Raw genomic sequence first — 18,484 nt, 5'->3', positions numbered from 1 at the left:
GATACAGGATACAGGCAGTAGCAACACCGCACTCCCTTCACATCCTCATATTCCCTGCAGGCATTTGTCTGCACATTGAAAAATATTTTGCAAAAATGGTCAAAGATTTTGGTGTGTTTTCATAGGCATTTCAATTTAGCAATTTAGCATTAAAGAATAATAAACTTGGCTAACCCAAAGTGTATCTGGGTACACTTAAATCCGAATACCACCCATTATTAAAGATGGTTTTAAAGAAAATGAAAGCTGAACAATAGGGGAACAGTATGAATACATTTAAAAATGTAATTTTAAGCAATTAGTGTCTTATAATTAAGTAATATTTTGGATAACTTCGACATCAAATTTTATTTACTTTTATAAATAAAAACATAGTTTTCAACACTTTATCACATTCTACAAGATTTAAAATTAACACAATGTTGTTTACCTTATTATCAATGTATACATTTCAATGGACAATTTTTCTCTTTGTGTGCGTGTGTGCTGGTTCATTGTTGTTGCGGCTTGTTTGGTTTTATTGTGTTTATATTTGGCTTAGGGCATCAATTTGCTTTTATGCAAGGACGACTACAACGACAAGGAGTTCAGGACTCCGACTGTAAGCTAGCATTATCAGCAAAGTCAGGCTAGGCAGCAATAACACAAATATGTCTATATAAGTGTGCATGTGGAGCATGTATAACGTTCATGTGGAGAAGGCAAGGGGCATATTGCATTAGCAGCCACTGCCACAATGTTGCATCGATTACATAATCCATTTACACAAATGGCATTTTAAATACATTATTGACTGAAGCGTGGAGCGCGTATTAAACAAGGCTTCAGCTCGCTCAACGATGCGTATGCGTAATGTGCCAGCAACCAAAGAGTCGAGCAAACGCTATTGATGTGTTGTGGGCGGTAATATATATACGTATTCATGTCCCACCGCCTCTTTCTATTTAACAGATGTTCAATTAGTGCACAAATGCAATTATTGCAACTTGATAAGCTCGTAAAGGGCAAACCAAAGCGGCTTAAAATGACTTAAGACATTGACTTACTTTTATTTGAAGGTTGATATAGTAATAACTAGCAGTGTTAGAGCTCAGATTACACGTCCTTTAATTTAACATTGTTGAAGTCTATTGATAGCGATTTAATTATTTCTCCGTTTTAACAAAGTGTTAATTGAAATAAAGATAAATGGAAACAAGTTTAGATATTTATCAGAGAATTTTAATTCAATTTTCGGAGCTCTTTTTAATTAGTAGTCCGTTAAATTTCATAAATAAATATTTGTATGCAGCATTAATAGATGTTTTATCAATATGTATTTAGCTCAAACAAAAAGAGGGTCAAAGCTAGAATATATTTATTATTAACTAGAAACGGTTGCCTATAGTTAGAATGACCTATTCTACCTTTACGAATATAAATTTAAACCGCAAACAAATTCCTGGAAACTGAATAAATATCTCTTATTACCACTCGGCTCCTTCAAAAAGATATTTCAATAAATATTTTTGCAGTTGACACACGTTCCTTGATAATGAGGCATTTGACTTTGAAGTGGCTCCACCTGCCGCACAGATATATATATGCATTCGAGTGCAGCACTTTGATCAAACAGAAAAAATATCTCAATAAACATCAACAGCATTACCATGGCCATCATTAAATTGATGATGATGAGCAGAAAAGTGCATACACGCCACAAAGTCATTTACCAAACCCAATTGTTTGGCACGTTTCGGCCCACAGATGGCGTATTGATGATGATGATGATGATGATGGTTAGTATACATGTATATATCGCATGAGGATGATGATGAGGATGCCATATATTGTGAGCGAACGCCTGGCATCGATAAATTGAAGTGCTGGCAACAAAGCAGAAGCTGAAAACCCTCATTAATAAATATTAAGTCATAATTAAACAGTTGCACTGGTGCCTGGTGCAAATCGAAGCTCTTGATGAGATTTAAAAAATATTTAAAACTTATTTAAAGCCTTCACGCCACCCGGTAGGCAGCTGCAAAATGCAGGCGAAATCAAGCAGCAAGAAAATGCACACGGAAACTAAAAACCGAATAGAAATGAAGAGTAGAAGCCAGGGGGGTAGTTAAAAAAAAAAAACAAAAAAATCGCAACAAAAAATGCAAAATAAAGGAAGGAAAAACCAAGCAGTCAGACAAAACCACAGGCACTAAAGATACCAAAAAGTAATGGAACTAATTGCTCGACGAAAGGCGGCCAGGCCAGCCTATCAGTCAAGCCCATTGTTCCCCACGAAAGTGAAAATGCCAATGCCAAGCTCAAAGCCAACGAGCTCCAATAATTGGAGCAACTGCAACTTGCAACCTGCAACTAGCAACTTGCAACCACCAAGTGGCAACTGCTAGTATATAAAAGCAAGTGCTTGGCGCGCAGGCGCTGACAGTTGAAATTCACCAGCAGCCACGAAACGAGCTCTTAATTTGAGAAATTTGCATCCTCCAATTGCTGAAATATTCAAATCGAGCGGTGGGAATATTCAAGTGTATTTGCCGATATGAGGAAGCATTGCGTAAGTAAGCCAGAAATGGATAACCGAGGAAGTGTAACACATCAGTTAATTGACATTGTCAACCGATTTACATCCGGTTGAATTGGGATTACTTCAACTCTCGTAGATCAATTGGATTTGGCTGCTGTTGCTGCTGAAGCTGATTTTGATTAGAGGCGAACAGCAGGCAGAAGATCACAGGTGAGTCGGAAGCCGTAGAAAAAAGAAACAATAGAAAAAACGAAGTAATGGGATAAAAAAATAATATTCGAAAACCCAAAGTAAGCATAATGTGCAGTTACAAATTAAATATAAACAAAATCATTCATTGATTGCCAATTAAAATGTTTGATGCGAACATTTAAAGTGATTTGAGTGATTTTACCCAGAAAGAAGTAAAGTCTTTAAAGAGACACTCGACATTTGGAATTATATATACCTCTCTCACCGCAAATCAAACCCCAAAATTTATTTACATATTTTCTGGTATTAAAAGTTCAGCAAAAAAAAATCAACATGCTGTTTGCTACACTTAGACTATTACTTTCAAAAGCTTTTAATGAACCTCTAATCCTTTGTTACTTATTTAATGACCGTCATAAAAGTCTAATAAAAATCCACACAAACTTTTACTTTCACTTTCTCCGCAGAATCCAGCGGCGATTTATGTGGCAAGAGATGAATAACTCCGTAATGGGCGGAGTGCTGGGACGGATGTTCAACGGGGCCCGGGCGATGAAGTCGATGTTAACGGATCTCATGCCGAGCACGGCGGGCTATGGACAGAAGTCCACCATGGACTTCTTGCCCACGGAGATGACGCGAGTGAAATACATCATCAGGAATCCGCACAACAACAAGCCAATGAAGATCATCAAGATGCGGCCATCGCCAAAGAAGGTGATCAAACTAAGGAGACCCATACCGAAGGCCACAGTCACAGAGTCCTCGATGATGATCACTCACACGGTCCACGGCGATCATCGCATGCGGCAGTTGGAAAAGGAGCAGGAATTGATAGCCGAGGGAAAGGCGCCCATGACCAGCGATGAGGCGATTATGGAGAAGTACTTCAAGAAGCGTCCTCGAGGCGGATCCTCCAACGAAGTGATCTCTGGCAAGATCATGGAGTACCAGAGCTGGAAACCCGTCTACAAGACGGGTGAATCGCCCTCCTCTTTTGTTACACTAAGACCGCAACCCCTAACCCGTTTGCACACCGATATATCCAGTGGCGATCATGAACTGTTGCCCAAGCCCGAGAAGCTGGTGAGCTTCGAGTATGACAGGGAAGAGGAGGAGGAGGCGGAGAACGAGGTGGCCAAGCAAATGGGTCATCGGTACGAGGTCACCGAGCATACTGGTGAAGCCAGTGGTGAAGTGGAGGCGGTGGAGGCAGTGGCCTCCATGGAGAGTGGATTTGTGCCCAGTCAGGGCTTGACTTTTAGGTCCCAACCAGCACCACATCCCCCACCACCACCACAACACGCTCCAAGGCCCAGACATCGCAGCCCGCCTAGTAGCACATCTTCCACCACAACCACTACAGAGGCACCCAATTATCCCGCTTCGTTCCTCAAGAAATTCCGCGAGAGGGAACTGACCACCACCCGAAGACCCCGTAAACAGCACCACAAAGAGATATATCTGATCCGCGAGAACGAGGACAGCTCGGAGGGCAGCACCACACCGCCCTCCTTTGCGATGAGCAGTTTGAGGGCTCGCCTCCAGGACCAGCAGCGCCCCCAGAAGCAGCAGCACAAGCAGCAGCTGGAGGAGGAGGAACTGGAGGCCGCCCTCGTGGATGCGATGCACGGCGAGAAGTGGCCCTCGGAGGTGGCCCACAGTGGCTTCCAGCTGGCCAGTCCCATTGGGCCCAGTGCCGTGGCCTTCGAGCAGCCGCTGGCCAAGGCGCCACGGGGTCAGTACAAGCGACAGACGCGCGATAATATTCGGCAACGGGGATCCGTCAAGTTTGGCGATAAACCCAACTACGATGAAGTCTGAGGGGTACTCGAAGTCAAGCTACCAAAGAGCCAAGAGCTGCAGTTAAGCATCACGGACAAAAAAAAACATATTAACTAAATTCAGTAGTTTTGTTTAACAAAGTCAGTAACATATAAAACTTGCCTATTTAACAAGCAATGCAACTTTTGGCTTTTATTTAATTTAATTTATGACAAAACAAACTTTTTATTTAGTACAAAAACGTACAAGTCAAAATTGTAACAAGTTATATTTAAAACTAGTACATAACAGGTAAACTAACAAAATAAACTAGGAAAACTTATTTTAAAATTATTTACATTTTATAACTGGAGTTTTTTTAATGGTGGTATAATTAAAAAAATGATACTTTCAATAAAGTTTACAGAGATAACAGGTAAGCAGAGTTTATAAAAATATTATTTAACAATCGGATTTTATTTGAACTTTCATTTGAACTATGTTTAATTAGATTATCTAAGATTTAAGATTAGCGTTTTTCGACAAGTAAAAGCCAGGCGAAACATTTGAACAGCAATTTCCCATCGAGTTGCATTTCATTCGCGGGTTCGGGTTCGGAGTCAATGCACCCATGGCACGCAATAAAATGCAGCATGCCGCAACGGACATAAAACTCTGGAAATATTTTGACTTTTAATTAATGCCAGTTAGCGATTTTCCCTTGGACGTTTGTGTGTGTTATCGCATTCCGCTTAGCAGCCTGCATTTGACAACTAATTTAAAAAGTTTACATGGCCGACAGCCTTGGGGTCGGTCTGAAATCGAGAGCATTGCGGCGAAGTGGGTTAAACCTGCTATAAATTCCAGAACAAAAGCCATAAGACACACTGTGCGACAGAGGCAGGGATAGGGCAAACGAAAGAGATAGCCAGCCAGATGGAGGGGCGAACAAAGAAAGGCGCATTTCCACTTTGAGTGCGGTTTTTAATCAACTAAAGCAGCGCCAACAACAACAGCAACTGCAACGGAATTAAAAAACTCAGAATGCCCACTAAAACCCAAGGAAAGAGAAAGGGGATGAAAGGAAAAAAAAGAGAAAACGCGAATAAACTTTAAATGAAACGACATGTCGGCTTAACTGGCAAGGGAAATGCAGGGAAACGCCGGAAAACTGGGGAGCCTACAGATTGGAATTGCCGATAGCCAACAATGCAATGAAAATAAGATAAGAGAATTCTAGATTGTGGAATGGGCTGGCGGAAAACGAAGTGGGAAAGGAATTATCCGAGTTTAACTTACAGAGATATATTTTGCAGAAGATATACCTTTGAACATAAAGACAACATCGATACAATATTTAATTTAAAATTAGTTTAGTTTCACTTTTATTTAAAATATAGTTTAATGCACCAAATTAGTTTTAAGTTATTTTTTGGCTAATGACTGTTATTATTTAATAAAATATTGAAATATTATTATCTTTGATTTTTAAATTGTTTGTCGACATAATTAAACATAAATTGATAACTTGCAAAGCCACAAATGAATCTCTTAAAAACCTTTAAAATTATTTTCTCGAAATAAAAAGCGAAGCTTACAAAAGTTTTCTTCTTTATTTAGCACTTTTTCTTTGCCAAAAACTTTATCAAACTTTCAGCTATCAAGAAATTAGATGCTTTATAGTCTTTCAATACTTGCGAAAGATTTTTGCAGAAAATACAATTTTCTTTCCTAAAAATATGAATGCAAGTCTACAGGATATTCAAATTTTGCCAGCGAAAAGCGAAATCAAGATATATTCACCTGGAGAGCAGGTGAGCATCAAACAATAACAAATTGTGTGTATTGTGGGCCACGCCCCAGGCAAGGTCTCACCTACGCCCACGAAAACGGCAACGAAAGTTTGCAACTTGAATTTGCCTTTTTTCAAGGACATTATTGGGACATGGCTGTGCTGGCTGGCTTCTTTTTGTGCATTTCTAAGAGTGGGTTCGAAGTCAGGCCTCATGTCGACCCGTACACCTGTCCGCTGGCAGGAAACGTGTTCCTGCCACCCCACGCCCATTGTCCTCCTCAGCCACGCCCCCTAATCCCGCCCTGCAGGCTGTCCCACTGTCGAGTGCACCAAATACAAATTAGAATTTAAATGAACAATGCAACCAGAGCGGAAGTTTCTGCGAGTGTGAGTGGATTTCTATAAAAGTGTGCGGGTATTAGTGGGTATGAGCTGAATACACTGCGAAAAATCTTTGCCATTTGCTAAGAATATTTATAATTTTCTAAACTATTTATAACTTGTATCATGGAATATGTTTTGTTATGGGACATAATGAAATTGATTTAAGATGTAAAATAAAAGTTTTTTTTTTAAGTTTTAGCTGCTAATTTTTGTCAGTGCAGTGAGTAGAGTATATGTGAGGACGACATTTGGGGTGACATTGCACGTAGAGCGCGTGGGCCAGCAACATCAACAACAACTCCTTGCATTGGCCATAATGTCATACAGTTTGGCGCGTACTTTCTGCCACTTTTACCTCCTCCGACTTTTCACCCAACTTTGCTTCTTCTTCAACGTGCTCTTTTGGGGTATTTCATGGAAACAGAAAATAGAGTAAGAAAAAAGTTTCGAGATTTCTGCACTAAAGGCGATGTCAAACTGGGTCGCTTCAATTCAACGGCGAAAACAGCGAAATGTCAAACGGATTAATGGAATTTCCCAACGAAATATTTCGGAAAAGTGGAGCCAATGTTGAAATAAGAAAACGGGAATTGAAAATGATCAATGGTATAAATTAAGTTAAATACATACTCACTGAGAGAATTCAAAGAGATTAATGGACTTTAACCTGGAAGTTGCATTTCAAAAATAAAATAAAAAAATTAAATAAATGTCCTCGGAAAAAAGTTTTCAATTAACAGGAATTTATTTAATGTCAAACAGGTTGAACCCTGTACTAATGAAACACACGTTTTTGCTTTTTGATGTATTTATAATTATTGACACTAACACCCTTATCCGTAAAATACTAAATTAAATTGTAAATAAAGTTTACTTACTGGATGTTTGAAGAAATTTCAAAGACCACAAACTCTACAATAAGCCCATTGTAACACATTGTTAATTAAGGGTATGACAAACAGAACGCAAATCGATTACGCAAGTCGACTACGAACGACAATCCTTACGGCCATTCTTTTTGAAACGGAATTTTGCGGGGATTCTTTTACGGCGCAGTCGACCAAGTCAATTAAATATTGAAAGAACGTTTAAATTGTTGCTTGGTTAACTGGTGAAACAGTTAAGCGTGGGCTGGATGCATGCGCCACTCGTTCATTAATTTGCCTCGCACCTTCTGGCGACCCGCTGCTGTCAAAGTTGAATTTATTAAAGCGAAATTCTTTTAATTAAAAACGTGACAGGTGAAAAATGGACAGTTTTTGTGGACGGGAGTGGCGGTGCACCTCAAACTGAATCGTGTCGAAATTATATTAATTATGAATTCGGACAACTTGGCTGAAGCCAATTGGGCTGTGTCCTCACAGCGAGCATTGAACTCGCAATCAACGAAGCCAGCATATATAGGATGGCAGCAAGAGCTGATTCATTTGGCGCCGAAAACATTTTGTTTGCTTTCTCGAAACCCCCACATACACAGCCAGAAATTAAGGGGGTGGTTGGGTTGGGTAACAACGATAGCTCTCTGGCATCGTTTAGTGTCAGGTTTCGAAGTGCGAAATGTTCCCAGCTCGCTAAAAAATTAAATATTCAAATATAGCTGTTTCCACAGCTCACAGGGATAACCCAGAAATGGGGGGGAAAAGCAAAAAGGAGCAAAGGAGCGGGGCGGAAAAGGAGCCGTTTAGTTTGGGATCCAGGGCTCTCGAACTAAAGAGGGACACGAGCAGTTGCACACATCCATATGCATACGGAGGAGGCGACAAAAGTGTTCCAGTTCAAATGGGTTCATATTTCTAAAAGATGCGAAGCCTAATTCTTTAGCAGCAGCCAAACAAGATAGAAAAGAATATATTTCTGTGACTTTCCGGAACGTCACATCCTGCTTAGCTTGAGTTCGAACTCTTAAACAGAATTTGTCATATTACAATTTTTTTGTTTTTTAGATGCGTAATTTACAACCGAAACTTAGATAGGCAAAACTCTGACTCATTAACATTTATTCTATGCGGACTGTCACACCATATTTTTGGAGTAGTCAGTCATTTAAAAACCGTTGTCGGAGACACATGAAGTCAAGGCACTAGCGTTTGCCAATTTTTTTGTTAAAGTGCGCCAAAATCTTCAAGTTCATTAACTAGTTGCATACCTTATAGAGTCGTAATACCGGAATAACCCTTAGCAATGTTAAAGTCGCGTGAAAAAAAAAAATGTTTTTTTATTTTAAATGGTTGTAGATAAAAATAAATTTATAGAAAATAGGGTTCTGATCAATCTTTTTCGGTTATTCCTGCAACTTGATTCTTCAATGTTTTAATGATTTAAGACATTATGACAGCCAGTCATTAAAAAAAATTTTCTTTCCTCTATTTTAAGATATTTTTCGGAAAAATGCGACTACTTTTGGGATTGTTCGTTATACCTTTTCTGTTGATGTTGGAAAAAACTAATGCGGAGATTGAAGGCTGTGATTTCTTAGACACTGTGGATGTATCGGCAGGCCAGTGGCTTTCGACTGGTTCATACCTATATAAGGATCTACGCATTCCCAAAAACTTAACGGGTGAATATGACTTCCAGCTTCTGCCAGACGGCTCAAAGGAAAAGGTGCCAGTCCACACAAGAGGATGTGTTTGCCAACTTACTTCGTGCGTCAGGTTTTGCTGCCCTCCAAACCAAATAATGCAAAATGGCGAGTGTTTTGACATGACAAAGAAGGAGCTGGACGAACTCGATCCCCATTTAAATGTGACCCTCGACGACAAGTCGTTGGTTAGTAAGAACGTTAGGACAGACATAATGGTTCAGTGGGATTTGCCCCTTAGTTGTGACAGTATCTTTTACTTGGACAACAGGGATAAAGAGGATGAGTACACACTGTTCAAGGTTGTTCTGAATAATTGTGCCTTATGTTTGCAGACTAACGGACTTTGTCTTTCCATAGAATGGAACCCTTCTACGCCACATTGATAACTTGCTCGTAAGCAAGCGGGAATATTGCTTCCAGTATGTTTTTTTACCAGACGGCAATTCAACAACCATTCGAATTGTCCCTAACAATTGTTTACCTCCAGAACCCTCAAAAACAGGACAGACCGTCGGTAAGCTAAAATGCATTACCAGCTTAAGTGCTTTCTGACTTTTCTATATTTTTTCTCTATTTACGCAGTGATGATGATATCTATGATATGTTTAATTCTAACGATCGGCGTGTACAGCTTTTTAAAAAAACTAAGGAACTTGCTGGGCAAGTGCTTTATGTGCCACATGATCTGTCTTCTAATGGCCTATCTCCTCCTTTTGCTTGACCTGTGGAACTTATCGAAGGGCTTTTGCACTACAGCAGGTTTGCTCATCGATTTCGAGTTCGTAAATACACTGTAACAATGAATACCACTTCTTGATATCTTCACAAGGTTTCATGGGCTACTTTTTCGTCATGGCCGCGTTCCTTTGGCTTTCTGTCTTGAGTCTGCACCTCTGGAGGAAGTTTCACGGCTCGAAGACGAACGACAGCTTTCTGGCTTACAGCACTTACGCCTGGGCCATGGCGGTAGTTTTAACCGGAATTACCTATTTGGCAGATCTGTTCGTAGAGAACGAGGATTGGAAGCCACGTGTGTGCGGTTTAGGCCGGTGCTGGATAAAAAGTGGGTTCCGGGATCCAATTTTTTTGTAAGCACTTGTGCAGCTTCTTTTTGCACCCACAGCTCGAGATTGGTCTGCCATAATCTACTTCTTTGGACCGATGCTATTGCTGGTTGCTTTTAACTGTACCATGTTTATCCTGACGGCTATTCGTACGCTGCAAATATATAGGGACTTGAAGGACTACTATTCAAATCAAAAGGAGAGTCGGAAGATGAACGAGAAAAACTTGAAAAAATCAACGTAGATAAAGTTATAAAAGATATATATATAGATGTCTTTAATTCCTTCCATATTCCCTATACAGTTTCATATTTTTACTGCGCCTTTTTGTCATTATGGGACTTTTGTGGAGCTTCGAGATAATTTCCTACTTGGTCATAGATAACAAATTTTGGAGCAACATTTTTCTGGTAACCGATTATCTCAATTGGAGCCACGGTACAATCATATTCGTGGTTTTCGTTTTAAAGGGCAGTACGCTTAAACTTTCAAAGAAGCGGTAAGTTATTACCAATTTTGTAAAATAATTGCAATACCCAAGTGTTTTTTCTTGACTCCTTTTAAACAGCATTATGAGTGAGTGCAAGGAAACGGAGGCCGAAACACAGTTTGAAAATATATTGATGGAAAAAATAGGCTTTTAACGACTTCTTCTTAAATCACTTAAAACATTAATGGGAAATCAAAAAAGTCGATCTTGCAGAAAACTTATTCGGTACTAATGAATCGTAAATTGCTATTAACCTGTTCTTGTTTTTTGTTTGAAAGTAAGCGCAATAATTACCAAAGATGCCTAAAGTGTTTACGACCTTAAGATCTCGTTTGGGTCTTGCAATTAACCTTATTTATTTCAAAATCAATATATTTATAAATACCAACCCAACTGAATAAACAGCCATCTTAATGAGTTCATTCTTAGTAGAGCAAAACGTTAACGTCAACTTTGTCGGCTGGCAATCATGTGCAAGTACAGCTTCCATCCCAACTTGCGCTCCAGCTTCAGATACAACTGCAGTTCAGCAGCTCCACGGTTCTGCAGCTCGAGTTTATGGCTGAAACTAGTGCAGTTAAAAGCCCAGCGGGCGAGTGCCACCAGTATGAAGATGTGTGTGTGTGTGTTGCCAAGTTTATGCGAGGGTGGCATAGTGGGTGGTATGTGTGTGTGTGTGTGTGCTCGCCGTTGAAGTGTAATCAACAGCACGGCGGCAATTACGGCAGACACTTGTATGGGTGGGAGTAGTCCTGGCTGAAAACCCCCTCACATTTTTGCCCTTCTTTACCGCGTAGGCATAAAAGTTGGCGGAGGATAACGCAGCGCAATTTGCCAAACTGCACTGAGCGGATTTGGAGCAAACTGCTAAAACGCCGAGGAGGAATATGGGCATAAACCACTCACATCAGTGCATTCGCCCCTGCCTTTGGGAATTTCTTCCTGGGAGTAGAACTAGATTCTGGTTTAAAGTGTGCGCATTATTATTTTAATGAATATTACATTTCGCGTCACGAATTGAGTTCCTATTTCTAAAAAAAAATACATCCAGCTGCACCAGTTTCGCCCTCACGGAAATGGATCCATCAGGTGGAAATATTGAGGGTGGAGCTTCATGAATTCATGGCAAACTTTTAATATTGCAATTGATTGGGGTTTTCAATGGTTATTGGCTCATTAAAACCACGATGTAGCTAAACTTTTAGCAAACCATAACATATTTTTGTAGAGAGCTTGTACTCTTGGCGTTGAATTCGGTCGGGGAGTTGAGTTAAAATGAATGTATTTAATAAAGCAGAAATAAAAGCCCTAAGATGAGCCACGATGAAGCAAAACTTTATTTTTGTTGAGAGCTTGTATTTTTTGGAATAAATTTGGTTTGGGCGTTGAGTTAAAATTTAAAATTTGGCAGTCGAAAACCTATTTTTAGCTTGCCAAGAGGACGAGAAAACAGACCATCATTTATATTTATAGATCTTATAGTTTTATATCCCTGAAATTATAATAAATAATAATAAAAATCTGGTGCTTTTAAAAGTATAGAATATGATCATATGCCAGCCAACTATTAGCAAAATCTGGAAATTTCATTCACCTTTTCTCCTTATGTGAATGCATTGATTTTAATAGCCTCGAAATACGGAAAAAGGAGTTTATCCAGCAGTACCGATTGGATGGCTGCTCATATCGATAACCAAACACAAACAGAAAGTTTCCTGGGCGATGGAGGGAGAGTCATTCAATTTTTATTAAATAACTTCATGCATGGCAAGTGCTTTGCTGCGAAAGGATTCGGTTCTCTAGTTGATGCGAGGATGAGGATGTGAATGTGGATGTGGATGCCATCCTGTCGCTGCTCGATGGCTATGTCAATAGCAGTCGTAGCATCTGGGCGGCTGGAGTGGTTCTAGGGGGGCGTGGCAGGGGGATTTTTTTTATTGATACGCCCCGATGCCAGGCTCCAAATCGCATATTATCGCGTCTTGTGTGTGGGGGATATGTGGGTCTGGGGCGTATCCTGCCATGTCCTGCGCCTGCATTGATCATTAATCTTTGCAAGCTGCCAACGTGTTCGCCTTTTTCGGACCTCAATTGCCTGGCGAGTGTGAGTGTGTGCATTAAATGGCGGATGAAGTCCATTAGAAAACTATTGAAGCACATTTTGTCGATTGCAGCCAGCAGCCAGTAGTCGAGCAGAGCCAAACTCCATATCCTGGCCGTGTGGCAGGATGTGGCAGCTGCCGCAATTGAATGGTCTTCACAACCCCTTAACCCCCCCTGGGCGAAACCGAAAAAGAGATTTAAAGCGAACAGCAAGAGCCAGACTTTCAATTAACCGTCGAAAGAACTGCAATTTGTTGGCCTAATCGAAACTTCTTTGTAGCGAGAACCAATATAATGCAACCAATTGATAAATATTGGTACTTTTATATTCCGAAATTGAACGGCTGAATTTGTTCAAGTTTATATGTAGTGGAAAACCAGATTAAGGCCTAGAACGTACTTTACATACAAAAAATGAGTCCTTTAAGAAAGAACAATAAAAGCTTATTATTCACATTTTTAAAGGAAATCATATTGTAATGTTAACATGGGAAGCACTTGTTTGATAAAACAGGACATTCAAATTCTTCAAGGCAGCATTTAATATTTAAAGAAAATAAAATAATATTAAAAAAATGGGTAAATAACTATACAAATGAAAAGTTATGAGTTGAATTTGATTTTTGAAATGAAACTTTGCTAGTTTGACTTTTTTGACCTCTTTTACTTTATTCTTGAAGCAAAGTATTTTAGATTTAATAAGCTGCCAAATCTCAATCGCTGTGCCATCAAAAGAAAGGAACAAATAAGAACAGAAAATAAATAAAATATGAAAAGGGTACAGATGCTCAACCGCAAATAAAGTTCTTTGAGTATGAAACAAAATAAATAAAATGCAATTTAATATGAAAGAAATAAAAAAGGGGAAAAACATACATCAACAATTTGCGCTTCTGCTCTTTTTGCGCTGGCTTATTTCCCATTTTTGCCCTTTTATGGCATTTGCTGCCTTCTTTTGTTGGTATTTTGCTTAATTATCCACATGAAAAGTCCTTCACAAATTCCATGGGGCAACGCGAAAAGATGGTGGAGAGAAAAAGCGTGAAATGAAATTACATTAACAGTGGAATAAAAGTGGAAATATGTTAGAAATGCGAACGGTCCAGAAGTGAACATCAAGTGCTAAAATGAAGCTAACTTTGAAGAGATTTTCGCCTCGAGGTGGATGGCATAGAGATTTGAGTGGGAGAAAAGCAAAAAAAGCGAGAATTCCAGTGGCAGATTTGGTATTTGAAAGTGGCCATTACAAAACTTGAATGGTTTTTAAAGTTAATGCAAAGTTCTGTGGCTAAGTCAAATCCGATTAACTTTTGTTGCTTTTTATTTAAATTTTTATGGAATAGAAATGTTGTTTTCACAATATAAAAACGAAAAACAAAGATACAATTACGTGTTGGCACCTTTCAATAGTTTTAATGTATATTTTTTCAAAATTGGGAGTATTATGAAGATTTGATGTAACAGTGTATTCAAAAATAAGTTTATTTACAAAATACTTGCGCCCAATTAATTTCAGTCGTTAGCAGCAGACACCAAATGACTGACCTGATATGAAAGCCGCCCTCGTTCACCCGCTGTCTGGAATTTCAGTCCAAAGTTCAAATGCCAACGCTGCCCACAAAGATCCGGCAAAAGGTTCAAATAACCCAAATACATTTTTTTCACTTATTTAGAAATACTCCTTCGGCTTTTCCCTATTGACAAGAGTATTTATTTTTATTTCGGTTTCGTTTTTTTTTTGGGGTTTTTCTTTTATGCAGTTCATTTGCCAACTGAGCGCGTAAAGGGGGGCTAACAAAATAAATGGCAAGGAAGGAAAAATTTTAATTAAATCAAATAAATATATGTACGTATGTTTGTGTACGTGGAATGCTGCCTTTTTAATTTGATTATATGTTTGCGCTTCTGTTTTTATTATGTATGTATTTTCCTTTCGGCATATGGTTTTTGTTGTTTCACAAGGCAAAAGACAAATGTTGAGGGAATAAGTGAAAAAAGGCGCAGAACTGACACGAGTGTAAATTCAATTAAAAAACGCTTTTCAAATATTCATTACGCCTGGGGGCGTTGCTGATGGTGGGCGGTTTGCGGATGTATGGGAAATTTGGTTAATTAGCGCCTGAAAGTATGCTGGGTTTTGTGCCTTCATTTCTGTTTTTTAGGCGCAAAAAGGCCGCAGGTTCGCCTGCTTGCATAATAATAATAATAATCATGTCGAGAGGAGCAGGACATGCATGCCACGCACATACATATATACATATAATACATTGGAGACCCTTTGAAATAGTTTCGTTTTAAGTTTTAACATAAACTTTTGGAATCTTTATAGAACTAAAACTTAATTATATATATCAAAAAATTTTTCAAAAAAATAAGAGGTTTTAAAATGTATTTTATTCAGAAATTCCGATTCCAAATGTTTGGATTATTTATTAATAAAATAATGGAAACATTTCAAATGATCCCCTAGCCCAAAGTTTCCTATATTTGCGTAAGCCATCTCAACAAAAGAATTTCCATGTTTATAGCCCAATTTTGGGGTAATATTTTTTCGCTGTGCATCGACCCCATTCAACCCTCAAAAGAGTGCTTTATGTAACATAGTTCCAGCTCCAAAAAAGCGCTCAAAAAGCGTGGAAATTTGATTGTTGTTGTCGGCTGCGGCTGCTGTGGCATGATGAAGTGTCATGAAATTTAATCAATTTATTTGAAACGTGAGCGGATTCTCCGGCACTTTGCTTGTGCTCCTGATGTTGTTGCCGGGCAATAAATAACATCAGCGTCGTCTGTCGGTCGCTCAACTTAAAATTGTAACAGAGCAAAAGTGCCAAAGTAAATAACAAACAATAGAAATGCAATAACAACAGAGGGACCAAATGGAAACAAAGGCAAAGGGAGGAGAAGGATGTGCGGAGAAATATCGCAAATAAAGTTTCATTGTTTAGCAAGCGGGCATAACCGCACGCCACACACAGATACTCACAAATACATAAAAACGCAAACACAAACGCCACACAAACACATGACGCGACGCTTCTTTGGGCCAAAACAATTTTGAAGTGAAAAAGAGGAAACTGAAAGGGAAATAAAGTCTACATTTCAGCAACGAAGTTTGGATGAGCTTGCATGATGGACATTACTAAGCTGGATTTTTTGGAAATTTACTTGGCACAACATTGTACAATTTTTCACAGTAAGCAAGAGGTCTGAAATTAAAAATATTTACGATTTTATTGGTGTCGGAAATCAGTATTAAAGAAAGGTGTAATATTTCCAGAGCAAAAAACTATCAATGTATTTTAAATACATACATACAATACAGAAAAATAACAGAATGCATTTAGTGTATTTTTGAAGAACATTTTTCATTATTTAAACTTATTAATATTATGGAGATTATTTATTCTAAATATGCATTAAAATAATAATTGTATGAACTAAGTTATGAATAACCATAAAATCAATGCTTATAATTAACTGTTATATAACCTAACCATCTCAGGTGTTTCATTATTTAGCAGAAGATCCCAGAGCAAAAGTATATATCGTATTACAGGGTAAGACATACGGAAAAGCCAACACTTCTCGTCCCTTTCTAGCTGCTCCGTTGGAAAATCCCTTACGAACTCCTCCGCCAAGCACGTACGCCGACCAGAAGAGCCTTCTTCCAGCACCGAAAAACACCCATTTGTCAGGGCCGCATCCAGAAGCTATACACCCGTTTGGGCTCCTCTACGGAGAACGTTTTGTGCCATTATTGTTGGCATAACTCCGCAACGGGGCGAGGGGGCGGTTGGGGCATAGAGAACGTTTATAAATTTATTGTTTTCTACGACGCGTGTACTCAAGTGTTGCTGCGTGTTTTTGGCAACAAATTTGTTCAACAACCATGGTGGCGGTGAAGTGAGAGAAATTAGGGCGGCAAAAGCCCATTCAACTCGTTGCGGTGACGCATTTTATCATAATTACATTAACACGCTCCCGCCTCCCTTTGTTTTTACCGCCCATAAATTTAAAACAGATCCCCCAAAGTAGGCAAAGCCGAAAAATCTTTAAAGCCAACTTTAAGCCGAAACTTTGGCTTGCAGCACGCCAAATAATGGGAAAAACAAATAAACAAATGCACTGCAGCAGCGGAGGCAACAACAACTCTGTTATGGGTGTTTCGTTATGTTGTTGTTGTTGGTTGAAATGTGCACACATGACATATTATTTCAACAACGTGAGTGTATGTGTATATATGCCAGAGACACAGCCGTTTTTACTATACTGCTGCAGTTGTTTTAAAATAATGAGAGTACTGGAATGGGTAAAACAAAAAAAAAAGTTGAAGGGAGTTTAAAGAGTATCCAAAGGGATTTTCAAATCATTCGTCGTGTTAAAGGTCCTTAAAAATATATTTTATATTTTATAAGGCCTGGATCGTTTGCATTGATAATATAAATAAATATACAAATTTTTTTATATCCCAAACTTTACTTTTTCTATGTATATAAGTGATAAGAAACTGGATGTTGAACAGGTAATTAAATTATTTTTAGATTTTTCATTGAGTGACTTTCATGGGATTTAAAACGTCCTTGGCCAATTGCCCTGCACATTTCAATGTAAGTGTAGGCTATACTAGATATTAGGTTAGTGCATCATAGCTCTGCATTTATATTTTTCCATTTCGGCTTACAAAATCCATTTCGCGCCAAATGCGCATTTAGAACGGACCGAACCGCAAAACCAAGAGCCCGAGCGGCAAGTCAAGCCAAGTGAAAGGGCCAACACGCACACATTCGCCTATATGGGCATAATTAAAAACATTTTGCAGCCAGTGTAGAGAATAAAAACAAAATCCAGAGGCAGTCGCATATTTAGGCCAAACTTTCTGCAATCCTGACCAAAACATCTGGCGGCCCCGTCCACACACACACACACACTCATCTACACTCCACTCCATCACGACTCATTACAAAATAAAATTAAAATTAAATATTTTTTATTTCATTAACGCTGTGCCACCCGTATATGGGAATAATAATCGCAAAATGAAATGCGAAATATAAAGGAATGCGGCGGGATGAGTGGTTGAATTGTTTGGTGGTTTTAGTGGTTTCCCCGATCTCTTCCTGTGCTGCATTGTGTCTTTTTTTTTTTTGGGCGCCACTCAATTGAGCGCAATAGAATTATAATTTGTTCAGAGTGCCCAGAACGTGGTCCTTTTTTTTTAGTTTTTGGACCGAATGCTCAAAGTTGAGAACTAAAAAATTTTTGTGGAAACCAACTTTTGCGGGGAATGTGTGAGAATGAGTTAATTTAGTTTTAGTTGGTTCTGTTTTGGAAGAAAGATAACTTAATTAGATTTGTTGCAGTGATAAAACTTTAGTTATATGAGGAAATCTAAACAAATTTTGAACAGTTCTAAAGAGAATGTATCAAAAAAATATTCAATTGTAACACTTTTACTGAAAACAAATTCAGCTATACCCAAATGCCATTTTATGATGTCGATTTCCTTGAACGATTCCGGCTTATCCATCATTTTCGGCTAAATAAATTTCACGGATTTTTCCTCTTTTGCGCGTTCTATTTATCGCCA

The 18,484-nt window shown here is 38.8% G+C and overlaps 3 protein-coding genes across 3 annotated transcripts in view; 2 read left to right on the top strand and 1 right to left on the bottom strand.

The window, feature by feature from the left end:
- LOC108149740 (exostosin-1) overlaps positions 1-18,484 on the bottom strand; it is a 66,293-nt gene that overhangs the window by 39,562 nt on the left and 8,247 nt on the right. The gene's annotated exons all lie outside the window — the stretch shown is intronic.
- LOC108149739 lies at positions 2,641-4,676 on the top strand. Its single transcript, XM_017277518.2, has 2 exons — positions 2,641-2,731; positions 3,181-4,676. The coding sequence occupies exon 2, from the start codon at positions 3,197-3,199 to the stop codon at positions 4,535-4,537; it is 1,341 nt and encodes a 446-aa protein (XP_017133007.1). The 5' UTR covers positions 2,641-2,731; positions 3,181-3,196; the 3' UTR covers positions 4,538-4,676.
- LOC108149676 (G-protein coupled receptor Mth-like) lies at positions 8,103-11,279 on the top strand. Its single transcript, XM_041707668.1, has 8 exons — positions 8,103-8,763; positions 9,030-9,539; positions 9,598-9,754; positions 9,823-9,999; positions 10,070-10,303; positions 10,364-10,544; positions 10,609-10,803; positions 10,873-11,279. Exons 2-8 carry the CDS (start codon positions 9,045-9,047, stop codon positions 10,946-10,948), a joined length of 1,515 nt encoding a protein of 504 aa, XP_041563602.1. The 5' UTR covers positions 8,103-8,763; positions 9,030-9,044; the 3' UTR covers positions 10,949-11,279.

The sequence above is a fragment of the Drosophila elegans genome, unplaced genomic scaffold, assembly GCF_018152505.1.
Source record: "Drosophila elegans isolate 14027-0461.03 unplaced genomic scaffold, ASM1815250v1 contig_183, whole genome shotgun sequence".
Lineage (NCBI taxonomy): Eukaryota > Metazoa > Arthropoda > Insecta > Diptera > Drosophilidae > Drosophila > Drosophila elegans.
This window is presented reverse-complemented; position numbering and strand designations above follow the sequence as displayed.

What these genes read in the sequence shown, in the direction of transcription:
- LOC108149739 (XM_017277518.2), top strand. Translation starts at nt 3,197, where the DNA reads ATGTGGCAAGAGATGAATAACTCCGTAATGGGCGGAGTGCTGGGACGG.
- LOC108149676 (XM_041707668.1), top strand. Translation starts at nt 9,045, where the DNA reads ATGCGACTACTTTTGGGATTGTTCGTTATACCTTTTCTGTTGATGTTG. An exon ending in ATGAGTACACACTGTTCAAG is followed by an intron (nt 9,540 to 9,597) that starts GTTGTTCTGAAT and finishes GTCTTTCCATAG; the next exon opens with AATGGAACCCTTCTACGCCA. An exon ending in AAAAACAGGACAGACCGTCG is followed by an intron (nt 9,755 to 9,822) that starts GTAAGCTAAAAT and finishes CTATTTACGCAG; the next exon opens with TGATGATGATATCTATGATA.